Below are 27,736 nucleotides of genomic sequence, written 5' to 3' on the forward strand. Positions count from 1 at the left end.
AAATTGAGGAGCGCCTGAGCGGCTCAGTCAATTGAGCATCTGACTCTTCATTTCAGCTCAGATCATGATCCCAGGGCCGCAGGATCAAGCCCTGTGTCAGGCTCCACACTGACAGCTCGGAGCCTGCTTGGGATTCTTTCTCTCTCCCTCTGTTCCTCTCCCCTGCTCATGCTCTCTCTCCCTAAAGTGAAAGAAAGAAAGAAAGAAAGAAAGAAAGAAAGAAAGAAAGAAGAAAGAAAGAAAGAAAGAAAGAAAGAAAGAAAGAAAGAAAGAAAGAAAGAGAAAGAAATGAAAGATGGGGAAATTGAAGTGTGAGAATTAAGGAGCACAATGAAAGTCCATGCTCCTCACTATGCTTAATCACTAGCTTATGCCACCTCTAAAAATGATGGCTTGAAATCACACACCACCATTTTTTAATGTTTATTTTTGAAGGAGAGAGACCGCGCATGAGCGGGGGAGGGGCAGAGAGACAGACAGACACAAAATCGGAAGCAGGCTCCAGGCTCTGAGCTGTCAGCACAGAGCCCAACGTGGGGCTCAAACTCATGAACCGTGAGATCATGACCTGAGCTGAAGTTGGACACTTAACTGATTGAGCCATGCAGGTGACCCCCAACACACACACACACACACACACACACACACACACACACACCACCATTTTGAAGCCTTAGTTTTTCTGAGTTCTTCATCTTTTTCGTCTGTCGGAAGTTGGATTTGAACAAATATTTTAGATGTGAACTTGCAGGTATTTGCTATGCAGTCCAATGACATTTTCCCTCGATTTCAGTACAGAGCTTTTGTTTAGTCATCGTGCTATTTTTATTTTGCACAACAAAGACATTCATGGCTTTGGCTTCCTTTTCCTGGTTGACACATCATATTGGTTTAGTTAAGAGAACTTTATAATCCCTTCTAGGAACAGCCGGTTCTCTTCTTCTCTCTTATGTTCTTTACCAACCCTTCATTGATCAATAGGGAGATTAATATGTACAGGAGTACAGAAGTATAACAGCTTTTAGAGACTACCGATTCCATTCAATGTTCTATGAGTTACTAGAAAGATGGAATCAGAGCAGATACCTGCTATTGGTTGGCTTAGATGACTGGGAACTTCTGGTTTTTCTGAGTGAGAAAGTGCCAGAACCCATGGATAAAAATTTTTCTTGCAGGTAGACTTGGGAGAAGTGAATGAAAGTGGGGATGGATAGGGGAGTGAATGTAGATAGATAGAAGAATTAAAAGATTTAAAGTATGTCAAGAGAGAAGTGAACAGAACCAAATCTTAGGGATTTGGAGGAGTGCTGAGTATACAAATATAAGAAAATCCCCTACAAATCTTAACTATTGGCCATCCAATAGTAAATCAATTTTTTTATGGGCCCATGAAATTTCCACTATCAGAATGAATCCACTGCCTGTGAAAAATATCTTCAGGCATGCCTGGCTGCCTCAGTTGGTTAAGTGTCTGACTTCAGCTCAGGCCATGATCTCACAGTTTGTGTTTTATCCCTGCATGGGGCTCTCTACTGCCAATGCAGAACCTCTTTGGATCCTGTCTCCCTCTCTTTCTGCCCTTCCCTCACTTGTGCACTCTCTCTCTCTCTCTCTCTCTCATACAAATAAACAAACATTTAAAAAATCTTCAGTAATCTGAAAAGTATAGTATCAATGATGTAGGTTTTTGTTAATCTTTTCTCTATTATAAGCTTTAACATATGGGGCACCTGGGTGGCTCAGTCGGTTGAGCATCCAACTTCAGCTCAGGTCATGATCTCTCAGTTTGTGAGTTCAAGCCCCGCGTCGGGATCTGTGCTGACAGCTCAGAACCTGGAGCCTGCTTCAGATTCTGTGTCTCCCTCTCTTTCTCCCCCTCCCCACCTCTGCTCACACTCTGCTTTCTCTCTCTCTCTCAAAAATAAATAAACATTAAACAAATTTTTTAAGCTTTAATGTAATTTCTTTTCTCTTTTTCATTTTTATTTTTATAATCATGGAAGTAAAATCACATTCTAATGAACAAATATTAGTGCAAAATTTCTCCCACTTACTGAGTTTGGTCTGCATGCTAGGCACCCTGCTTGGTTATTCATATACATTGCATCCTCATGAAAGCTTTAAGGGGTGAGATTATATCCCCATTTTCTGGAATAGGAATCTGAGGCTCAGAGATGCTAAATAATTAAATGTAGGTTCCATGAAGAAACTGTGTTTTTTGTCTGTTGTTGTTTTTAAATTGTCCTGTCTCTGGCAGCCAGAACAGTGCCTGGCACATAGTAGGTACTCAATAAATATTTTTTGAATGTTAAGTGATCTTGCTCACACATCTGTAAATGTCAAACCAACAGGCTTCTCCATTCCAAAGTCTGTATCTTTAATCACCTGCTACAAATGCTTCTGGGACTCTTAGCTCTTCAAGGTGGTTCTTTCAGAGAACTGAGGCAAAATTTAAATAAGGAGCTACAGGTGCCTGGATGGCTCAGTTGGTTAAGCATCTGACTCTTGATTTCAGCTCAGGTCGTGATCTCACTGTTTGTGAGTTTGAGTTGGAGCCCTGAGTGGGGCTCTGCACTGACAGCTCAGAGCCTGCTTGGGATTCTCTCTCTTCCTCTCTCTCTAACCAACTCTCTCTCTCTCTCTCTCAAAATAAATAAATTAACATTTAAAAATAAATAAATGGGCAACCTGAAACAGGATGTTTGTCCCATTGCGGGCACACCTATTGCGGGCACACCTTTTTTTTTCTTCGAATTTTTATTTAAATTCTAGTTAGTTAACATACAATGCAATATTGGTTTCAGGAGTATAATTCAGTGAATCATCACTTACATACAACACCCAGTGCTCATCGTAACAAGTGTCTTTTTTTTTTTTTTACCATTTTATTTACTTATTTTTAAATTTACATCCAAGTTAGTTAGCATATAGAGCAACAATGACTTCAGGAGTAGATTCCTTAAGCCCCTTACCCATTTAGCCTACCCCTCCCCACAACCCCTCCAGTAACTCTCTGTTTGTTCTCCATATTTATGAGTCTCTTATATTTGTCCCCCTCCCTATTTTTATATTATTTTTGCTTCCCTTCCCTTAAGTTCATCTGTTTTGTCTCTTAAAGTCCTCATATGAGTGAAGTCATATGATACTTGTCTTTCTCTGACTGATTTTGCTTAGCATAATACCCTCTAGTTCCATCCACGTAGTTGCAAATGGCAAGATTTCATTCTATTTAATTGCAGAGTAATACTCCATTATATATATATATATATATATATATATATATATATATATATATATATATACATGCCACATCTTCTATATCTATTTATCCATCAATGGACATTTGGGCTCTTTCCATACTTTGGCTATTGTTGATAGTGCTGCTATAAACATTGGGGTGCATGTGTCCCTTCAAAACAGCATACCTGTATCCCTTGGATAAATACCTAGCAGTGCAATTGCTGGGTCATAGGGTAGTTCTATTTTTAATTTTTTGAGGAACCTCCATACAGTTTTCCAAAGTGGCTGCACCAGTTTGCATTCCCACCAGCAATGCAAAAGAGATCCTCTTTCTCCGTATCTTTGCCAACATCTGTTGTTGCCTGAGTTGTTAATGTTAGCCATTCTGACAAGGGCACACCTTTTAAAAAAAATTTTTTTTTTAATGTTTACTTATTTTTGAGAGAGAGACAGAGACGGAGACAGAGACAGAGAGTGGGGGCAGGGGGGACAGAGAGAGAAGGAACCACAGAATCCGAAGGAGGCTCCAGGCTCTGAGCTGTCAGCACAGAGCCCGATGAGGGGCTGGAACTCATGGATCATGAGATCATGACCTGAGCTGAAGTCTGACGTTCAACCAACTGAGCCACCCAGGCACCCCCAGGCACACGTTTTTATATCAAATACTAAACGTCCTTTTTCCTCCCTAATGAAAATATCATTGATACTTTTTTCATTGTAAAAATTACACAAACTCATTGAGAATAACACAAAAAAGTATAAAAATTCAAGAACAGGATTAGGGTGAAGGAAGTCAAACATTTGCCTTTGGTGCAAAGCCTAAAGGGGAAGGCAAAAACAACATTTTTTTTTTAATTTTATTTATTTTGAGAGAGAGTGCATGCACATGAGTGAGCAGGGGAGGGACAGAGAAAGGGGGAGACAGAGAATCCCAAGCAGGCTCCATGCTCAGCATGGACAAAACCAAACATTTTAATTTAATTCACTATTTTTTTAAAATAAAAATTAATGCAAAAAGTTCCACGATGAACAAAATATCAAAAATGTAAATACAGACAAGATCTGTGGGCCAGGACGTGGGTGTGACAAGTGAGGCATGCACTCTCAGGGTCACATGAATTCACAGTCGAATCCTGTCTGTATTTAAAGTTTTAATATTTTGTTCACCATAGATTTTTTTTTCCTGCATTATCTTGGAATTTTTAAAAAACTTGCATTGACATGTTATTTATCTTGATAACTGAGTTTGGGGGGCTACTTCCTTAAATTTTGCACCTAACCTTAATCCCACACCTGATAAAAATGAAAGGAGGGGTTGCTCCAAATCAAAGACAACAACTATTAATGTTTGGCTGAACAACTTTTAAAGCATCTGATTTGGCCTGTGTTTTTTAAAACCCACACCATTCCCACCATTTTGAAGTATTTTGTTTTTTACTTGTAATATATTGTTAACAGAGCTAAACAGTGACTACAGCATCGTTTTGAGGGGCCACAAGGCGATCCATGTTATGGGTACACCGTAGTTATTTAATCAATTCCCTGTTTATTAAATAACATGTCAACAAATATTATTGTACATACATTTTTGCCCACTTACCTGATTATTTTCTTGGGATAAGTTCCTAGATTTGGAATTGCTGGGTCAAAGAGTTTACGCATATACTACTTTTAAAAGTAATGAAGGCTATTTGGAACCACTGGTTGTTGAATTTAGCCTCTTTATACAAGGTTTATGGAATTTATTTTTTTTTAAGTTTTTATCTAAATTCCGGTGAGTTAAAAAAAATTCCAGTTAACATGCAGTGTAATATTGATTTCAGGAGTACTATTTAGTGATTCAACACTTCCATACATCACCCGGTGTGCACAGGTTTACAGAATTTACTTTTAATGTATTTCCTTTTCTTTGGACAGGGCCAGGAGACAAAATGTCATCGTATTTTTTGCCGATACCACTGACTCCTGGAGGTAAAGAAGGAATCTGTCAATGAGTTCTTGCTTTGCGCCTGGTATGGTCAGTCTCCATGGTAGACTTGGGAGAGTAGGAAAAGGAGAATGCCACAAGACAAGCATCTTTCTATGTAAAGAGTTTATAAATGGCCTGCTGCTGAGAAAGTTCTCTTCCACTTTTTAATTCTGCAAAGACAAATCTCCACATCAGAAGGGCATTAAGTTGTCATACTTAGCTAGTTTGCTAGGGAATTTCATGACATAAAACAACTCAATTATTTGTCATAATAAAGGTCATGAATAACTACATCTTATCAAAATCTGTCCTCTCCTTTCCTTATCCAGCCTTTCTCTCCTCCTCCTGCTTCTTTACAAATATGCAAGGAATTCATATTTATTGGTATAGAAGAATAAATTCTTTTTCACTTACAAATTTGACAAAGATTTGAAAATTGGGTAATGCCAAGAGTATGTTACAGGTAATAGGCATTCCACGGGCATTTTCCATGGGCTAGGGGAAAGTCATACAATGGATTCTCCCTCAGAAACTCCCAGAGAAAACCAAACCAATGCATTCAGTTCAGGCCTCCAGAACTGTGAGAGAATAAATGCCTGATGTTTTAAGCCCCTTAATTTGTGGTGATTTGTTATAGCAGCCCTAGTTCTATGTGACTAGGAAGTAATTCAGGTGGGGAGAAAGGTTGGCTAAGAGCCAATGCTTATAGTGAGTTTATAATTCAGGAAACTTGCTAGAGCAAGTTGAACGCGGCCCTCCAGAATGGTGGTAGCTGTCTGTGTCCCTGCCATGTGACCTTATTTGGAAAAAGGGTCTTTGCAAGTGTAATGGAAGTATCTCAAGATGAGATCATCCCGGATATAAGCCCGGTCCTAAATCCAATGACAAGCGGAAAAAATAGAAGAAGGCCCTGTAAATGGAGGCAGGAGTTACACAGGCAGTGAATGGCTGAAGCCACCAGAAGCTGGAAGGGCTAAGGTGGAGCCTTTGGAGGGATTATAGTCCTGACGACACCTTGATTTTGGACTCCTGAACTCCAGGTCTGTGAGAGAATAAAGTTCTCTTGTCTTAAGCTGCCAAGTTTGTGGTAATTTAGTAGGGCAGCCATAGAAAATTAATATACTTGGTATTCAGAGTTTTAGTTTTTCTATTTCTCTATAAACAAAAAGAATTTGGCTTTGGAGTTAGAAGAGAAAAAATATTTTGTCAATCCAGGATACTTAAACTTGATCAGAGGGGATTAAAATCGGGCATTTAAAATTTTAAGCCACCTAGGGTGGGGTGGACATTAAGTTTGTAAGGTTTTTCTTAGGAGGAGAGAAAGTTGGTGGAGGGAGAGATGTCCAGCCTACCAATGCCTCACCCTTTGGAAGACATCAGTGGTCCCATCCTGGGATGTCAGGTCCAGCTCTGGCCTCAGAGTTGTGGTATAGGGTACCACCAGGTCATAGACTGGCAATGCCACTCAACCCTAAGTCCGTTTGGGTCCTTGACTTCTGTTGTCTCCGCCTGAGCCTCAGTCTGTTGGCTCTGCCCTTCTATACTCCTGCTGTCTCCAAGCCCAGCTGCCTGGACTTACCCTCACCTGTCTTTGCTCATGTATCACAAAGCCTAAAATTTCATGTATTGCATTGACATCTTTGAGTTTCACAGATCCCCAAAGGTCGAACTGTAAGTCTCCCTGTTCTTGCCAGATTCGACCTCCACTCAGTGAGAAAGGTTCCCCACCTATTTTCCCCATCAGCTGGACCAGTTACACCCCACTGGTCTTCAACCTAATGGGTTTCATAAGTCAATTACATCCTGTTATGGGAAGCAGGGGGCACCTTATCCTCTTATTACTACAAAGCCTGTCTCCTGCAATCCCCGCTGTTTCGCTCTGCTCCTAAGTGCAGTCATGATGTGGTCCTGCATGGCAGGCGGTGTCTTCCTCCCCTGGGCTGGGCATATAAGGGACTAATATCCCAGCATCCCAGATGCTGTCTATCTCATCAGTCCAGTGTTGAGTGTCATATGTTCATCCATCTCATCCTATTTAGGGCAGGGGATCCTTCCTTTACCCACAAGGTGAATAGGAGGTGATCAGAAAATTCCACATTCCATGTTCAGCCAAAGGCTTCTATTCTGTAATTTTCTTTTTTCCTAATCCATTACCTGCAGAAAAATGTGTCTGAGGTTTCTATCCCAGACACTCCCACTTTCCCAACTGAATCCCTGGGCAAAGAGCCAATTCTCAGGCAGCCTATAAACTCCAGACCAATAATTCCCAGCCCTGCTGGGAATCTCTTAGCCACTTGGAGAAGAGTGTTGCTTTCAAGACATTCTGATATTTGGGGAGGTGAGAGTAGGTGCAGGGGCTGGGGCAGAGAGATGTGTCTTCAGTTATCCTTTCCTTTTCACTGACTTAAGGTAACAGTTCCAAGCTCCAGTATTCCTGTTTCTGGCCAGTGGTATTTAAAGTCAAAATTTCCACCCTCAAACATTAGGAAGCAATAAAGAAAGAAAAAGAGAAAGACCTTTTATCATTTCAGATTTTATAAATAAAAACAAAAAGTCCATTCAGAAATTCAGTTGACTTCTCTCTCCCTCTCTTCCTCTCCCTTTCCATCTCCCCCTGCCCCAAGCCCTTTATAGCCAGGCTTATTTTTTATTAAGTGTACAAGTGTGTGGTTTGTATTCACAGATATTTGCAACCATCACCACCGTCCATTTTAGGACACTTTAATCATCTCAGAAAGAAACCCTGCAGTCCTTAGCCGTCACCTCTTACCCTCCTCCATCTCGTCTCCAGCCCTCAGCAACCACTAATCTACATTTTGGCTCCATGGATGTGTCTATTCTAGACATTTCATGAAATATAATGGAATCTTATAATGTAGGGAATTAATGTGGCTTCTGTCACTTAATATATTTCCAAGTTTCATCAGTCTTGTATTATGTATCCTTCTTATGGCCGATTATTATTCCATTGTATGGATATACCACATTTTGTTTAGCCATTCATCAGTTGATGGATATTTGGATTGTTTCTATCTTTTGACCATTATGTCTAATACTGCTATAAACATTCATGTACAAGTTTCATGTGAACGTACATTTTCATTTCTAGGAGTGGAATGACTGGGTCACATGGCAACCAGATGTTCAGCTTTTTGAGGAACTGCCAGTTTTCCAAAGTGGCTGCACTATTTTGCATTCCCATTAGCAGAACGTTTGAGATTCCAATTCCTCCTATCCTCACCAATACTCATCATTATCTTTGATTTTTTTTTTTTTTGAAGACTCTCGAGTCTGGACTGAGGATGTCCCTAAGGATATTGGCTGTGTCTATTGCTGCTGAAATGGTGGTATAAGAGAATGTAGTTGTATTTGTAGTGATGGAAAGGAGCAATATCTTAATGCCTCAAAATATGATCCCACTATCTTGTAATTGGCCCACTTATCTATTCACACAACAAATACAGACTTATCCCCCTTGAAGTACTAAGCACTCTGCTTGATGCCATGGGAAACAGACAGATGAGCTGTGTCTTCTGCCTTTGAGATCCAGGCCCTGCATCCCTGCCTCAGTTGGGGAGGCAAAGGCTGCCTGTGTCCTCCTCAGAGACCCACCTATCCACTTGCTGTACCCTGGCTAGGGGGAGCCTCGCCCTTCTGGTCAACAGAGCAGGGATGACAGATGTTTCTCTTTCCTTTTTTTTAACAGATAAAGGAAAAGAAGACTCAGTCAAAAAGGAAAGGCCATATAAGATCTTTTTCAAAGATCTCTTTCTTTTCAAAGAAAATGAAGTGGCAGCAAAGAAAAAGGTAAAGTTTTGTTAAAGCCTAAACCCAATTAATGTTAGAAACCTATCCTCCTATCTATCACTTTTATTAATTTTGCTGGGTTAAGACATGGAGTCAGATGTCTGTGTATGCATTGCACACTGTGCTGGAGTATAAGCACACACAAAAGGAACATCATCTAACAGTAAAGACCTAGGGATCACCACCTACTGGGGGAAGACAGACGCACCATGACAATGGCATATGACAAGTATGGTATACCCCACTTCACTGATTCTAATGTTCATATTTTTTTCACATTTTCTCATTCCTGAAATTGGGATCCAGCATATATAGATGGGGTGCCATGCATAATTGGCAATGCATAAAGTGATAGTGCATCTACAATAAGTGACATCTTAGACTTGATAAAATACAGTAATAGAGGCGTACAAAAGAAATGTAGAGAAAGGAGTGCCCATCCTTGTTGGAGAGAAGGGTGGTGGTGGTGATGGTGGTGGTGTGTGCCCTGCAGTTAATCTCACTACTTATATTATTGTACCTTATATTACACAATTTGGATTTCATGAGGTTGGCTTTCCTTATTCCTAGAGGTAAAGATTGGTTATAGGATTTTTAAAATCCTAATTAGAATGAAAAAGTATCTAGAAATGCTCACTAACTGATTCATCTGTAAGGTGATGGTTTCATGCTTGAGTTGTATAGTTTTATTGAAAATCCAAAATTAAATTGAGCAAAGATTCTGAAACTGAAAGGCTGATTTCTTCCTGTCTACTGGAGAGGTCCATTTCCTCTCAAGTTTTCAATTCAATTCCACAGAACCAGTCCTTTCAAAATAGTGGAATTTCCAAGTTACCTGCAGTTTGGGCAAGATAAGATTAAAAAATGAAAATTAAAATGAAAATAAAGCCAGAGCACTTTCCAGTCTCATATTTGTGATGCACCTGTTTGGGAAATGTTCAATGTCTTTATATCTGTGCTCAGCTTCCAAAGAGAAGGAACTGAAAATTAGACCCAGTCCTTCAGAGTTAAGAACTCAAAGTTGCTTGTTTAATGTATCACTACTGAGAAATATATCAGTAATGAGAACAAGACTTGTTGTAAATGACATTTTTATATATGATCACTATTTTTAAAGACAACATTTTATATAGTAAAAATTCCATTAAGCTTTTCCACTTGGGCAGGAAAAAATTATAAACCGCAGCATGAGAGTCTACCAAAAGTCTACTTTTTCATCTCGAATGAAGAGTCGTTCACACCTGGGCCAAAGAGCATTCTACTCTGACACAGCTGGTGACTCATTTGAAAAATTTGGGCTAGATCCCACTCTTATTCTCAGATTAACAGAAGGTAAATCTAAATTACTGGTTAAGAACATTGTTTTGAATATTTACTGTTAATGTCAGGTTTGGGGGCTTTTCTGGAGGTAAAAAAAAAAGTATACTATCTCATACTATGGTGGGGAAGCCTTTGTAAATGGGGGCTGAGAGTTGGGAGAAAAATCTATTTTAAATAAGAAAACACACTTTTCCAAGAAATAGACTGTTACTCCTTTTCATGGTTCTAAGGAAGAAAGTCACTCCCCAAATGATACAGTATTAAAGGTTATGGCATGGGCCATTTAAACTCGTTTCTAGATGTAGAAATATATGAAAACTTTCTAAGAGAAGTCTTGATTTTCCAGGCCATAAAACTCACATATCCGGAATCAGGATGCTAAGAGCCTTGTTGTTACAAAGACATAACCTGTTTCAAGGGCACTTGAAGGCAACATGTTGTTATTATAGGCTTTTAATTTTTGCTCTATGAAAAAGGGCAACTTGTTCATCAAAATGTCATGGACATTTCTTACTTATTGAATCAAGAAGTGCCTACAAATGACATAGAAAGCAGTTGGAAGCCAATGACATTGATATGATTAATGCTAGGATGATGGGGGTCATAAAATCTTCCCCCCAAATAAGTTTTGTCCACATTTTTAAACTAAAATTAAAAGGAAGGAAGGAAGATACATTGAATGCGCAGGATTTGTTGTGGAAACTTAAAAATTTTGGTAACTCTCCCAAATTGTGATAAAAGAAAATCTTTAGGGAACAAAAAAACAAAACAAAACAAAAAAAACCAGCCACTTAGGAAAGAACTTTGGAGACTATAATTAGTGTAGAAGAAGAAAGCCACATTATCTCTTTTTAGAAGATCTTAGAGGCACGTATCCTGCACATAGTTGTATGAAAAAGTGCAAATGACAGGCAACATAGTGATATCAGTGACTATACCTCTAGTAGGGAATAGCTAGGTTCAGTAGTGTGCCTCATAGTTTACCTTTGTAGAATGGTGATCCTTAAGTTATCAAGAGCACTTAAAATGATATGGGATATGTTTTAGAGTTCTACACAAAGTGGCCACCTTCAAATATCCTTGTGACACTACCACTTCTGAGACACCTAGCAAGTGTGGTTTTGCAGATGACCCGGTTTAACACCATGCCAGTTGACAGAGGAGTTACCGGCCTCTTAAGAGTAAATGACATACAGTAAACTCTCAAAAAGGAAATGGTACAATCGTTTGGTATTATCCAAGGCAATTTGGGCTCTGTTAACAATGGAAATCAGGTTGTCAGTTTCTGCCAGTTACACAGTTAAGCAATTTGGACATTTTCATTGAAAATAAATCCCCCTCTGACTCTTTCCAATCAAGAGTTGATTTGGTTGAAACCCCCATTTCCCAACCTTACATTGCCTGCCTGGATCCTCATTAGAAACAGACCCACATGATGTGAAATGAGCAAGTGACCCCTACTTTGGGAGCCCAGTTATTTTATTTTTCTGTATGCAATAGCAGCCAACTGCTAGATCACCTCAAAAAATTACACAGAAACTGTCATAGACAGATTGGTTAGGCTGCATAATAGATGTGTCATTTCCACCTAAATGCAGCTGGCAGCTTGACTTTGGTTTTACTCTCAAAGGGCAACACCTCTTGACCACATCCCCAGTGAGTGATGAGGTATTCCGGTGTTGAGGAACACTAGTGCTTCCGGGAGGGCTTTATCATACGTGGTCTCTTTGTCAAAAACCTTCCAGATAGCTAGAAGAGCCAAAATGGGAAACCCACTACAACCAGTCTATTTAGGCGTGGAAGAATAAAATCACACCAAGTCAGCCAGATAGTATCATGTTAAAGTAGCCTAAGGTGGTAAGCATGACTATAATATTTACTAAAAGGACAGTACAGAATTTTTTTTTTATCTAAAAAAGCCAAACTCATAGAAACAGAGTGGATTGGTTATTGCCAAGGACTGGGGAGTGGGGAAAATGGCAAGATGTTGATCAAAGGGTAAAAATTTCCAGTAATAAGATAAGTAAGTTCTGAAGATCTGACGTATAGCATGGGGACTACAGTTAACAATACTGCATCATATACTTTAAAGTTGCCAAGAGTAGATCTTAAATGTTCTCACCACCACCACCACAACAAAATGGTAGTAATGTAAGGCAAAAGGTGTGTTAACTAATCTTATTATGGCAATCATTTTATAATATATGTGTATCAAATCATCATGTTCTACATTTTAAACTGAAACAATGTTATATGCCGATTATATCTCAATACAGCTAGAAAAAAAGTATCTGTTCCTACATACTCTGGCATTTCTCTTTGAATTCTAGACTTGATATTTATCAGTCTCTGTATAAGTTTAGCATACACAGAATTTGTCTCCAAAATTCCTCCAAATTTAAAAAATTTAAAATTAATTTGGAATTTAAAAAACTCCAAAATTAAAAAAAATCATTCCTTTCATGTGATCTGTGCTCTGCGAGGACAAAAGGAAAAGATAGGATGTGTCATACACTATTGAAATGTTTCTAATAAATTCTATTGGTGAAAAAACAGAAAGAACAGTATAAGTTTTTTTTTTATGTTGAAATTGATTCCAATTCATCTGACCCATCACAAGTGACCAAATCAAAGCTACAGAAAGCACTTTCATGCTTTTTTTCTATTAAAAATGTTTTTTAAATAAATTGAGACTGAATCTAATCAAACAAACGTGGGAGATTGAGCACATGTTAAATAATACCATGAGGATGCAATCTCGTTATAAAGGAAATTCTACAGGGAAATTGATCTGGTTTCTTAAACCAATAAATGGCATGGAATAAAGGAAGTGTTTATGGGGGGATGGGGATGGAAGTTACACATAAAAAATTGACTTCAGGACTTATGCCAACCAAACTGATCTTTGTTTATATTTTAACTTTTTTAATTCTAAAAAGTTATTTTTGAGACAACTGGAGAAATCTGAACCCAGAGTAGGTAAAGATGATACTAAGGAATTGTTCATTTTGTTTGGTATGATAGTTGTATTATGACTATGTTTTAAGACTCTTTTATATGATGGAGTTACATACTAAAGGGTTTATGGATTCAATGGTAACAATGGTTTGGATTTGTTTTAAAATATTCCAGTGAGGGGCGGGGCACCTGGGTGGCTCAGTCAGTTAAGCGGCCCACTTCAGCTCAGGCCATGATCTCCACTCTGTCAGTTCAAGCCCCGCATTGGGCTCTGTGCTGACAGCTCAGAGCCTGGAGTCTGCTTCGGATTCTGTGTCTCACTCTCTCTCTGCTCCTCCCCTGCTCACACTTTTGTCTCTCTCTCTCTCTCTCTTTCTCTCAAAAGTAAATAAACATAAAAAAATTTTTTTTAAAAATTCCAGTGAGGGGGAGAGTGAGGGGTGGCAATAGATGAAACAAGATTAGTAAAATGTTGATTGTGTTGAAGTAGGTGATAGGTACATGGCAGTTCATTTTATGACTCTAATTTTATGAACGTTGAGGATTTTTTATAATCAATTTGTTTATGCATTAAAAAGAAAACTATGTTATAACCAGGTGCTTATTCCTTTCACATATGTTATTTTACTTAATCCTCAACAAAATGCTGTTAGATATTTTTGCCTCCTCTCCTCCTCTGATGAAAATTGCCCAATGAGGTTGAATCACTAATTCAAGGTCACTAGGTGGAACAGAACTCAAACCAATGTCTGACTCCAAATCTTGTTGTTTGTTACCCATAATCACAGAACTATTAATGATTATAATAATCATAATTGCTATCATTACTGACCTGGGAAAATTAAGCGATTACTCGTTCGAATTGTATTTTTAATAATAGCTAGCGATTAAGAAGCTATGATGTGTTTCTTAGCATGTTGCCTCACTTCCTTCTCGCAACACCACTATGAGGTAGAAATTATAGTAATGATCCATTAGGCTACCTTATGCTGTGGTCATAAACCATTTCTAAATTTCAGTGGCTGACAACAACAGAAGTTTATTTCTCATTCACCTTTCAACTTTGGTGCTTTTCATTGGGTCCTGCACTGAAGGAACAACCCCTGTCTGATATGTTGCTGGAGTTATTGCAGAAGGAGAAAGAGAGAACCAGTGGTGGTTCTTAAAACTTGTGCTTGGAAGCATCACAGATCACTTCCTCTTGTATTGCATGAGCCAAATCCAGTCAATGGTCAAGCCTGATACGGGGCAGGGTGGGGTGGTAAGGGGGAGATAATCTTCTTACAGAGGGGGCAGAAAATAGTTTGGAACAATAATACAATTTACCACAATTAGTGTCCTCATTTTTGCTGATGGGAAAACTGAGGCTTGGAGAGGGTGAGTAATTTACTCACATCCTCATAGCTAGTAAGAGGCAGAGGCAGAATACAGTCCAAGACTGTGGGCTTCCTTCCTAGTGCATGCAGTACAGGCTCACTGGTCATTTGGGAAACAAGATTTTTTTGAGCATCTGTGTGGTTCAATCGGTTAAGTGTCTGACTCTTGGCTTTGGCTCAGGTTATGATCTCACGGTTCATGGGTTTGAGCCCTGTGGGATTCTCTCTCTCTCCCTCTCTCTGCCTCCCCAGCTCGTGCTCTCTCTCTCAAAAATAAACTTTAAAAACAAACAGAAAAACACTACTTTCAACTTCTATTTGCATTTTAATCAAAAGACTTTGTTCTATACCACATTCTGGTGGTTCTTCATGAAGTGAACATTATTGAAATGCAGCCTATATGGGGCGCCTGGGTGGCTCAGTCGGTTAGGCGTCCGACTTCAGCTCAGGTCATGATCTTGCGGTCTGTGAGTTCAAGCCCCGCGTCAGGTTCTGTGCTGACTGCTCAGAGCCTGGAGCCTGTTTCAGATTCTGTGTCTCCCTCTCTCTGACCCTCCCCCGTTCATGCTCTGTCTCTGTCTCAAAAATAAACATTAAAAAAAAAAAAAAAATTTTAAGAAATGCAGCCTATGTATAATTTTTCTAGAACGAAGAAACCTTGAAAGGAAACTGATCTTTTTGATTGCTAGATAGTAAAGGCTAGATAGTAAATTTTCTTTCCTGCCGTAAATTTGGTTTGTGACCCCCAAGAACACTTTGCCAAAGGACTTCAGTTTTATATATCTAGATTGGCCAAAACACTAAGATTTAAAACAGCTCAGTCTTCTTTAGCACAGGCTGAGGAGTCATATGCCCGTTCCACCACATGTTAGCTCTATTATCTTGGGCAAGTATCTTGACATCTCTGAGCTCACATATAGAATGGGGATAGAAATATGTACCTCGTTGGGGTTCTTGTTAAAATTAAATAAAGTAATCTATTTAAATTGCCGAGGGGCAAATGGGTGGCTCAGTTGGTCAAGTATCCCACTCTTGATTTCGGTTCAGGTCATGGTCTCACTGACAGTGCAGAGCCTGCTTGGGAGTATCTCTCTCTCCTCTCTCTCTGCTCCTTTCCAGCTCACACACACACACACACACACACACACACAAACATTCAATCTCTCTCTCTCAAAATAAATAAACATTAAAAAAATAAAGTGTCTAATAAAGTTCTTGGAATATGATGGACATAAAATCAATGATAGTTACTATTATGAAATCAGCTTTTGAGTGATTAGGAAAAATGTTTATTTGAAGGTATAATGATTTTTTAAGGTCAGATACATACTGTATACAGTGATTTAATTACTTGGCTTTTGTTTTATATAGGCTTTTGAGGGATAATGAATTAAACCTAAGTCTATTTCCATTTTCTTTGAAGGTGCAGACACAAAAAGGACCATTCATGAATTTATTAATGACCAGAGAGACAGGTTTCTGCTGGAGGTAGTAAAAATAATTTCTTTCTTCCTTCCATTAGTCAAATAGAAGACTTCTTGCGTAGCATTGCCAAATTTTCACCTTGACATTTTATTTTTCCACTACAGTCTCCAGAGCTACTGTCCCTCCTATCCTTTCCTAAACAACTCCAGTTGGGCTTTCGTCCTCATCAGTCTACCAAAACTACTTTGTCAAGGTTACCAGTGACCTTCCCATGCCAAGTTCAATTTGTCATTTCATAGTCTTCCTTTTACTTCCCGTCAGCAACACTTAGGTCATTTGGTCATTTCTTCTTTCTTGAAATGCTTTTTTTGGTTGGTTTCCAATACCCACTGTCTCTTAGTTCTTCTTCATCACTGACTGCTCACTCCTTCACAGTTTTCTTTTCCGGTTCCTCTTTTCTCCAATCTCCAAATGTTGGAGTGCCCCAGGGCTCACTCCTCACCCTGTACTCTATCTACACCCCTCCGGGCCCATGGCTTTAAATTCCGCTTCCCTATTAACGACTTGCAAATTTATTTCTCTACCTGATCCTCTTCCCTGAACTCCAGACTTACAAAGGCAACTACGGTTCTTAACGGCTCCATTTGGATGCCCAATAGGCACCTCAGACTTCACAAACTCAGACTTTCCAAAAGTTTGTCCCTTCTATACTCTTCTCTACCCCTGAAAATCTCCATCTCATGTAGTGATCCCATTGCAGTGAGTAGCAATTTTACGTTTCCAGTTGCTTGGGACAAAAATATTGAAGCTATCCTCAACTCTCCTACTTACAACCCAGCTCCAAATATACTTTCAAATATATTTTTCCCAATATATCCATAATCACACTACTTTTCATGACCTCCCCTGCTGCAACTGTAGTCCACGTCACCAATATCTCTTGTGCAAATTACTGTTATAACTTCTGAACACTGGTCTCCTGCTTCCGCTTTTGCTCCCTACACTCAGTCTGTTCTCCACACAAAGGTAGGAGTCTTTTCTCCACACATGCTCCTCCTCTGCTGAAGACCTCTAGTGACTTATCTGTCCCTGGCTTGTTCTCTCTCTCTCTCTCTCTCTGACCTCATTCCTACCACTCCCCACCTTGCTCATTCTCCTCTAACTACACTGGCCTCCTTGCTGTTCTTAGGACACACCAATCTTGCCCTTGCCTCAGGGCCTTTGCACAGAAGGCTCTTCCTTCTGGGAGGAACATTCCTGCCTCAGATATCCCCATGATTTGGTCCCTATTTCCTTCCAGTTTCTCTTTAATTTTCACCAAATCAGGGAGGCATTTCTTGGCTCTACATAATGGCAACCCTCTGCCTTTGCCCCCCTTGCCCATTGGACCACTTATCCCCCTGTAATGGACTCCCCGCTCCACTGGAATGTATATCCCATAAAAGCAAATCTGTTTATTTTGTTCATTGCTCTGTTAGCACCACTTGAAACAGTCCCAGCACACAGTAGGCACTCAATAAATACTTGTCAAGTAATGAATGAAATTTGTTTTGTTATAAATCTGGGGTAATTATTGATATTTCTTTAAAATCTCCTCATTTAAATATTTTAAATTCACTTTTATTATGTGACTTTATAATTTCTTTTTCCTGCACGGCATTAAAAACCCAAGCAAATTCTTACATTATGTACTAAAAAAATAAAACCTAGATGTCAAAGTTTATTTTGGGATCTAAACAGGGCTCTTGGAGGCTGGTTAAACACCCCTACCCTTGGGCAGCTTGGAGAAATGTGTTATAGGCATGGCAAGGAAACCTGATTCTTTCCTGCTACTTCTTAATGGAGGAGACTTTGTGACTACAGACAGCACAATTTCTCAATGCCCAGAAATACTGGAGGGCTATTGTGGATAATACCAGATGGACCTGCTCTTTGGAGGGACATGTAGCTTTTTTCATTTTTATTTTTATTTCTTAGCATAGAGCCTGAGGGGATATGCAGCTACTTTTGATTTGTGGGGCACAGCCATTTGGGAACAATACTGAGCTCTTCATAAAAGTGAAAGAAAGGAAACAGTCTCCTGGTGGTCCCCAAATAAATTCCCTCATGAGATAAAGGCTATGTAGTCTCAAGACTTGGCATGCTTTTATTTCTTTTCCAATGTTTTATTTTTATTTTTGAGAGGGAGAGAGCATGAGTGGGGGAGGGGCAGTGAGAGAGGGGAACAGAGGACGGGAAGTGGGCTCTGTGCTAACAGCAGTGAGCCAATGTGGGACTCGAACTCAGGAAGCATGAGATCATGACCTGAGCTGAAGTTCGACACTCAGTCAACAGCCACTTGGGAGCCCCCATGCTTTTATTTCTAATACAAGTGATCACTTAGTATGCAATTTATTTTACCCTTTATTATGAGACTATTGAAATGTAGTAGCAATGGGGTAACACCTGGGTGGCTCCATCGGTTAAACGGTTAAGCATCTAACTCTTGATTTCAGCTCAGGTCATGATCTCATGGTTCATGAGTTCGAGCCCCACATCGGGCTCTGCGCTGAAGGTACAGAGCCTGCTTGGGTTTCTCTCTCTCTCTCTCTCTCTCTTTCTCTGCCTTTCTCCATCTCATGCTTGCTCTCTCTTTCTAAATGAATAAATAAATAAATAAATAAATAAACTTAACAAAAAAATTACTTTGAAAGAAATGTACTAGCAACGGGCTAGAAACGTGGAATAATGTTGCACTTCTGTTTTCAACATTCCTAGTATGCTCTCTCAACCAAAAGAAATACAATTAAAAAATTTGAAAAACTCATAGCAGTGAAGGAACAGCAACTCATAAAAGCAGAAAAAAAGCTCCAAGAAGACGCCATGGCCTTTGAAGAGTTCCTTCGAGAAAATGACCAGAGATCTGTAGACGCCCTTAAAATGTTCGTGTTTTCACTCTAGCCAAATTGCCTTTTTTCCTCCGTCTTTCTTTTTAGTTTCTCAGAACACAATACAACACAAAACAAACTAACAAATCTCTGTTACTTTTCAGTGCAGCACAGGAAACTATAAACAAACTCCAAATAACAGCAGAGCTAAAGAAAGCAAATACGGAGGTACAGGCAGTGAAAAGGTGAGCCCAGGGTGCCATCTTTTCCTTCTCAAATCTCCATGCCCCATTGAAACCTACTTGTGCCTAGCAAGACCTGGGTGGGAATATTCCTTATCTATTGATGATTCCATAAGTATGACCTCATTTTTAAAATAAGTAATGTGTTAATCAAGGATCGTCTGTCTCTGCCTGGGTATCAGAGTACAGTGACCTCTGGTTGAAAAGGTTCCTCTAACTTGTCAATATAAAAGCCTAGAAACTGGTTGAAAAGAAGCAAGCCAACATTAAGAGTAAACCATAAATTATTTTCTCAGTGCCCTCTTTCATTCATTCTAAGGCATTTTTCTTCCCACATTTTAACATCTCTGAAGTTGGGATTCAATTTTACAGCCATCTTAAAACTATAATTGGCAAAATTTTTTATATTTATACTTACACTTAGTTGAACCTAGAATCGATATTAAAAACTGGGATCTATAATGACAAAAATTACAGGAGGGGAAAGCTGGGATAAAACTATTATACCACTCACCACAATCTTTTTTTTTTATTTTCAAGCCCAGATGTTTTCTTCTGTAGTCAAGTGTATCTCATTTGATCTAATTTCAAATATCTAAAGAAGCTTCCTTCTATCATCATTCTTGGACAGTAGTTTCATGACCCAGGAGACACTAGCCTTTGTATCAAGTCATGCTAAAACTTGTTTTTTTTTTCTTTTTGAGGATTTGATGCTTAACTTTCCTCTAAAACCAAGTCCTAGATTTTTCAGAAAAGAGGACAACACCTTCTCTAAAATACAATAAACGAAGTGGATGGTAGTTTCTTTGAAACCAATTGCTACTAACAGAATGTGTGTTTTCAAACACATTCTGGCTACAGAAGCCTCTTCTATTTTAGGAGCCTAAAGTTGAAGGCATTCCAAGGTGGAGAATTCCCTTCCCTCCTTCCTCCATCACATAATTAGAAGATTCTGTTCTATTTCTAGAACCAGAGTAGCAGCCTCTATGTTTGCATAGAGTACTGCATTTTTGCACAATGGCAAAATGGCCTTATTGAAAAGAACTTGCTTATTTTTTATGTGTCTCCTCATCCTAGAAAGGTGTAAAAGGCAATGAAAAACAATCTGGTAACAGTACAGAGGAGGCAGGCAACTGCTATTTATTGCCTTTTTTTTAAGTTTATTTATTTATTTTGAGAGGTGAGAGCACACGAGGAGAGGGAGGGGCAGAGAGAGAGAGAGAGAGAGAGAGAGAGAGAGAGAGTGAATCCCAAGCAGGCTCCATGCTCCTCCCTCTGATGAGGGGCTCAATTCTATAACCCTGGGATCGTGACCTGAGCCAATATCAAGAGTCAGACGCTCAACTGATTGAGTCACCCAGCCTCCTCTCCTTTTTCTCTCTTTATGGGCCTCAGATCGCCCAGGAAGTTCCTCCACTGCAGGTAGGGCTGGAAATCTGTTCACAAGGCAAAAGGGAGCTTGTTCTGAAGCTTTTGCTTGGAAGCTGTGCAATTCCAGCCATTTGAATCTTGTTTCTTGCAGAACATCTGGGAGGCTTTCAGACTAAAAATAAAGTGGTGGTAGAATGAGGGACTCCCAACATCTTTCACCTGGTGATATGTGAGCCAGCCATTTATTGACTCTTGAATATCACTCTCACATCAGGGCTTAAGGAAGGCACTGACTGAGAAAAGTACTGAAGCTGAGGATATTGATACAGGAGTAATATTGATAGAGATATCGAAGAGGGGATGATTAAGGAAGCTTCGAAGGACAACTGTGAAGCTCCCTTTCATAAGGGCCTTCATTGTTAGTTTAAACATTCTTTGAGAATCCACTTTGTAACATAATTATGGGAAAGTAATCTGAGGCTGAGGGGAAAGGTTTTCAGTCCAAGTCACTGGATTTTGTTGGGAGAGCTCGGGCATCTGAGTCCGTCGGACCTGGATTTGAGCGCTGGTTCTGCCGTTTACTAGACAGATGACTTTGCACGTCATTCATTTCTTCTTCCAAAAGACAGGAATGATACTATTTTAAAGCTGTAGCGTGTCCTGAATATTGCCCCCACTTCCTAGTAGGAGCTCACTGAGTGTTCGTTTTCTTTATTTTTCTTACATAAGTCCCATCTTTAGCTACCTTCTAATTTTTTCCTATGTCTAAAATTGAATACATTTCCCTCAGAAATAAATAAGTAGAGTAAAACTATCATCAGTCTATTCTGTGAGTGCATACCCGTGGCATATTTCATTCAAATAGCATTCCTACGTGGTTTTTTCTTATCTCATCATATGACCGTACTTACAATTTTTATTAAATAAATTATTATTCAAATATATAATCAAAGGAACAGATTTTATAAAACCTTTTAAAAAAATGAACATACTTTCAGTGGATATTTTTAATGATACCTTTGTTTCTTTTGAGTAGTGAGATAGCAAAAACAGAATTCCTCCTTAGAGAATACATGAAATATGGATTTTTTCTGCTGAAATTGTCTCCAAAACACTGGCAAATCCAGCAAGTGCTGAAAAAGGCACAGATGACAAAAAGTAGAGAAAGTATGAATGTCACTCTTCCGGTATTAACAAGTGAGTCACGTATTCTTAATTTCAATGAAGTAAATATCCCTAATTCTCAAATATTCTGCTTCAATATTTATTTGTTCTTTATTAAATAGTCAAAATTTCTATTTTAAGCAGAACCTGAACAAGGATTCCCACTCTCTCTGATATTATAAATTATTAATTTGGAAACTCAAGTTAATTTCAGATATAAAGCAATAAAAAGATATACATAGAGAAATAGAAAATATTTATTTGCAGATGATATGATAGCATACCTAGAGCCCCCTCACCCTCCTATACGAAATCTGAAAAGCTATTTGATTTTATTAAAGGTTTCTGCAGAGTAAATGGACACAAACTCAATTATAATTTACTAACCTCACATATTAACTTAGATAGACTAACTTTATTAACCAGAAAATATACAAGAAAATCAAATTCAAGAAAGCAACAATAGCCTTAATTGTGTGACCTGGAGATTTGACAAAAAGAGAACTATGTCGTGTTTTTAGAGAGGAAGGTTGATATTGCAAAGGTGCCAATTTTTCTGAAATTAATGTATAAGTTTTGTGGAATTATAATAAAAATGTTACCAAAAACTTGCCAGGCAATTGAGTGTTGGTTGGGGAGAACTTTGCACAATGATTCTGAGGTCCATCTAGAAAGATAAATACTTCTAAAGTTAAAAGAGAATATAGGGTGTTACTAATCTTTTAAGGAATAATATCACAAAGTCTCAGAAGTTAACACAGCATTGATACTGGTGTTAGGAAATTAGCTTGATGAACCAGAAATAGATGTATTATATAGAAGAACTAAGTAAGTGATCAAAATGGGGTTGCAAATCAAAGAGGAAAACTACCTCTTCCAGCAACATTGGGGTAACAAGGACCAGACTCACCCTCCTGCCTAAAAAAAAAAAAAAACCTGAAAAATATATGAAACAACAGGTTTCAGGTATGAGGCATCAAGGAGAGAAGCAAGGAGAGAAGATGATCCGTGAGAGAGGAGAGACAAATGAAAAGAGCCCAATGAAGGCCTCAACATACTGCCTGGGGAGCTTTTCCAGGGTGCAAGGTCAGGAGGAGGAGCCTAGCAGTCCCCATGAATTGAAAAGAGAGCTACAGGTCCAGGGAGGCTGGAGTTCCCTGAGCAGAGTAATGGAGAGGAGAGAGCTACAGAGAGTTCTCGGCAGAGTCTTCAGCTGAGAGCTGATCCTGAGACTCCGGGGTAAGAGCATTTACCCCATAGAAGTCAGTAAACTACAAATCAGGGGGAAGTCTTTTCCGGAGAGCTGACTGTTAAACATTTACCAGCGCACCAGGGATGGCTTCTACTCAGTTCCCTGTATCTCTCCCTGTGCTGTGATGAAATTAGATCATCTTTCAGAGTACGGAGCAGAGTGATGGCACTTGGCTAAACTCAGTACACAGTGTTTAACAAGAGATAAAACAAAAAGAAGGGAAAGCCAGGAAGTATTTGCATTTAGCAGCTTAAAATCTAGTGCTACTAGATTTGTCCTTTAACTGAAGGATGCTCAGAAACCAGTGAGTCCCTCAGTCCAGAGTGAGTGGCTGACACTGGGATTACAGAGTTTATGACAAACTGATGCAGAGACCTCTCTGCAGAGAGACCTCCTCACGTCCCCTAGGTCCATTCCCATCCATTCTGCCTGTTCAGAGACCAGCACTTGCCGTCTGCATCGTTCATTGCTTGTTGCAATACTCCCATCCTCTATTTCTGTCTCTGTACGTTTTCACCATGAGACGAACTTCATTCCCAGAAGTGTTTCCCCCCCTCTTTCTCTCTCCCTTTTATTTTCCATTTCTAGAATTAAAGACAAAGAAAAATGAGGGCAGTATTGAGGATTCCAGGAAGACATCTTTTTCAGACGACAATTCTATGGGAAGAGGTAGCCAAGGTAACACTAGAGACTTGAGACTTCACTTACAAAAGTAAAACCAGAGAAGGTGTCCATCTCAAAGTGGAAATCCAGGACCTATAAGCTAACCTGGAAAACAGGACGTGGTGTCCACATCACCCGTAATCCTTGGGAGCTAGGAGTTCCATTTCTTTCTCTCTGACATTATTACAAAACTTGGAGAGGTGGATGAATGGACAAGACAGGCAGAGAAATCAGGGGCAAAGGACCTGATACAACTCATTCCCTCCACAAGTGCACATCGTTTGTATTTTTACGTTGATTGAAAATCAGTGATTATACAAGAAATATATATGGTTAGGTAAGAAATAGAACCATAAATATTTCACTATTTATGTTCCTGATTGTGACTGTCAATAGTTGTATCATGTTTTTGACAATACGTACTCTGCAACCCCTGCACCCTGCACAACCACTGCCTTTGATTTTATTCTTAGGCTTGAACCCACTTTCACTAGAATAAAAGAACTCCACTTTTTGTGATTATTATTCTAATAATGATAAAAAGAAGTAATGAGCATATCCATGCAGAGAAATGAATATCTTGCACCAAATAACAAGGAATCATTTCTAATTACATGTTATTTCTTTTCACCTCCACCATCACCAATGACATGGACTTCGCCTGGACATTTTGAACAGGAAAACCCCACAGGAAGACCACCTTCACCCTAGAGAATAAGAAATCATCCTTATCAAAGTACAGTACACACTTGATTAACTCTCGGGAACTGTGAATGTTTTTGCAGCATATATCCCTTTTAGCCTTTCTTCAACAAATATACCATGTATCTATACCCATCCTAACAGATCCTGGAGGTAGTGGTTGCCATTTCTGGGTGCTCCTGAGTTGATGGAGTTCTCACAGGGCTCCCCTCATTCTTTCATGAGTGCCTGCCACTGCCATCTGCAGAAATTGCCTACCCTTTGCATCTTGGGTCTGGCCCTCTCAGAACCATTGCTTAATTGTTTCTTAAGCTACTCTGCCAACCCCTGTGTTTGCAGTTTTACAAGGTCATTCAAAATCGCTGCAATAGGACCACAAAGCATTGTTTGTTTTGCCCCTTATTTGTTTGTTGACTCAATTATACTCATTATTTTTCTAATAAATTGCTAGTTCTCAACCCTGCCTATCCCAGGGAAGCTTTAAGAAAATATACTGATGCCCAGGATGGGTACACTGGCCCCAAGGAAAGGATCTGGGCCATGACAATCACACATGACAAAAGTCAGTGCAGATACCATACTCTGAATTCTAGGGACCCTGAAGTTGCTCCACTTCTGTGGCATTTAACAATCAATGTTTTGTTTTTAATTAAATTTTTTATTTTGAGATAGTTGTAGATTCACATAGTTTCAGGAAATACAGAGATCCATGTACCCGTAACCAGTTTCCCCCAATGGTAACATCTTGCAAAATTGTAGTACAATATCACAACCAGGATATTGGCATTGATACAGTCAAGATGCAATCAAATACAGAACATCACCATGAGGATTCTTCATCATGCCCCTTAGCAGTATACCCACTTCCCTCCCTCCTCCTCTCCCTAACTCCTGGCAACCACTAATCTGTTCTCTATTGCTTCGATTTCTGTCATTTCAAGAATGTTATATAAATGCAATCATACATTATGTAACCTTTTGGGATTGGATGCTTTACAGAGGATATTCTCTGAAGGTTCATCCAGGCTGTTGGATCTATCAATAGTTGGTTCCTTTTCATTGCTGAGTAGTATTTACAGTTAACCCTTGAACAACATGGGTTTCAACTGTGAAGATTCCCTTAAATGTGGAATTTTTTTCAATAAATATAGTACAGTACTGTAAATGTATTTTCTCTTCCTTATAATTTTCTTAACATTTTCTTTCATCTAGCCTACTTTGTAAGAATATAGTATATAATACATATAACATACAAAATATGTATTAATTGACTGTTATTGGTAAGGATTCTGGTCAATAGTAGGCTATTAGTAGTTAAGTTTTGGGGGAGTCAAAAGCTATGTGTGGATTTTTGACTGCATAGGGGGTTGGCTCCCCTAACCCCTGTGTTGTTCCAGAGCCAACTGTAGATGATATGTACACACTACAAATTAACTATTCACTCATTGAACAACATCCAGATTGTTTCTAGAGTGGAGCTATAACATTACTATAAATATATTTGTGCAATTTTTTTGTGTGCACAGAATTTGCATTTCTCTGGAATAAATGCCTAGAGTGCAACTGTTGAGTTGGATGGCAGGTGCATGCACAGTTTTTAAAGAAACTGCCAATTTGTTTCCCAGAGTGGCTGTAGCATTTTACATTCCCACCAGCAATGAACAAGGGATCCAGTTTCTCTCCATTCTCACCAACATTTACCATTTTGATTTTTAAAAATTTTAGCTATTCTGATTGATGTATATATCTTATTGTGCTTTTTCTAAAAAAAAATCTTATTTCTGGTTCTTTTTTATTTGAGTATAGTCGACATACAATACTACATTAGTTTCAGGTGTACAATATAGTAATTGGATGCTATGCTCATCACAAGTGTAGTTACCATCTGTCATCATACAACACTATTATGATATCTTTGACTATATTCCTATGCTGTGCCTTTTATTCTCATGACTTATTCATTCCATAACTGGGAGCCTGTATCTCCCACTCCCCTTCACCCATTGTGCCTATCCCCCAACCCCCTCCTCTCTGGAAGACAAATAATTAGTTTGTTCTCTGTATTTATAGGTCTGATTCTCCTTTTTGTTTATTCATTTGCCTTTTAGATTCCACATATGAGTGAAATCACATGGTACTTGTGTTTCTCGTCTGATTTATTTCATTTACCATAATACTCTATGTCCATCCATGTTGTTGCAAATGGCATTATCTCATCCTTTTTTTTTTTTTTTTTTTGGATGCATAATCTTCCTATCTTTTGTGCTTTTTATTTGCATTTCCCTAGTAACTAATGTTGTTGAACATCTGTTCATGTACTTGATAACTTTATATCTTGTTTTGTGAAATGTCTGTTCACGTCTTTTGCCAGTTTTCTAACTGGATTGTCTGGTTTTGTTTCTTACTGTTGAAGTTTGAGAATTCTTTATATATTTCTATATTAGCCCTTTGTGGATATGTAGCTTGCAAATGTTTCCCCTCAGTCTGAAGATTGTCCTTTCTCTTACCAGGGTCTTTTGTAGAACAAAAGATTTTGATATTGATGGAAGTCCAATTTATCAATCTTTTCTAATGTGGATCATGCTTTTCATGTCAGGTCTAAAACTTTAAACTAGTCCTAGACACCAAGGATTACTTTTCATGTTTTCTCTGAAAAGTTTTTATAGTTTTACATTTAAGTCTGTGATCGATTTTAGGTTAATTATTTTTGAATAAGGTATGAGATTTAGATTGAGAGGTTTTTTGTTTGTTTGTTTGTTTGTTTGTTGCCTATGGATGTCCATTGCTCTAGCACTATTTGTTGAAATGGCTTCTCCACTGAATTGTTTTTGTATCTGTGTCAAAAATCAGGCATATTTGTTCAGGTCTGTTTCCAGATTCTCTATTCTGTTCCATTGATCTATGTGGCCGTCTAACACCAATACCACATGGTCTTTATTACTATAAGCTATTAGTCTTGAAATCATTTAGACTGGTTCTTCTTACTCTATTCCTTTTTCAAAATTTTGTTGACTATTCTAGTTCCTTTGGCTTTCCATGCAAATTTTAGAACAATTTTATCTATATCTACAAAAAAACACTTGCTGGAATCATTAGAATTGTGTTAAAACCTTTTTATGGTTTGAATTATGTCTCCCTATATCTTTATAAAAGATATATTAAAGTCTAATCCATGGTACTATCTATGAATGTTACCTTATTTAGAAATAGGATCTTTGTAGGTATAAGCAAATTGAATCCATGAGGGTAGGCCCTTAATCCAGTATGACTGGTATCCTGAAGAGACACAGAGATGCAGGAAGAACGCCATATGACAACAGAGGCAGAGATTGGAGTGATGCATCTACAAGCCAAACTACACCAATGATTGCCAACCACAC

The 27,736-nt window shown here is 38.8% G+C and overlaps 1 protein-coding gene across 1 annotated transcript in view; it reads left to right on the forward strand.

The window, feature by feature from the left end:
* CCDC38 (coiled-coil domain containing 38) overlaps positions 1–27,736 on the forward strand; it is a 58,729-nt gene that overhangs the window by 3,688 nt on the left and 27,305 nt on the right. Inside the window, exons 2-10 of the mRNA XM_019446490.2 lie at positions 5,158–5,211; positions 8,916–9,016; positions 10,183–10,348; positions 16,094–16,158; positions 18,853–19,016; positions 19,127–19,207; positions 21,612–21,772; positions 23,580–23,660; positions 24,333–24,390. Of these exons, the coding sequence (XP_019302035.2) occupies positions 5,172–5,211; positions 8,916–9,016; positions 10,183–10,348; positions 16,094–16,158; positions 18,853–19,016; positions 19,127–19,207; positions 21,612–21,772; positions 23,580–23,660; positions 24,333–24,390 (917 nt within the window). The 5' untranslated portion in view covers positions 5,158–5,171. The remainder of the gene's footprint in view (positions 1–5,157; positions 5,212–8,915; positions 9,017–10,182; positions 10,349–16,093; positions 16,159–18,852; positions 19,017–19,126; positions 19,208–21,611; positions 21,773–23,579; positions 23,661–24,332; positions 24,391–27,736) is intronic.

This window comes from Panthera pardus, unplaced genomic scaffold, assembly GCF_024362965.1.
Source record: "Panthera pardus isolate Hobbes unplaced genomic scaffold, ASM2436296v1 HiC_scaffold_6, whole genome shotgun sequence".
NCBI classification, from domain to species: Eukaryota; Metazoa; Chordata; class Mammalia; order Carnivora; family Felidae; genus Panthera; species Panthera pardus.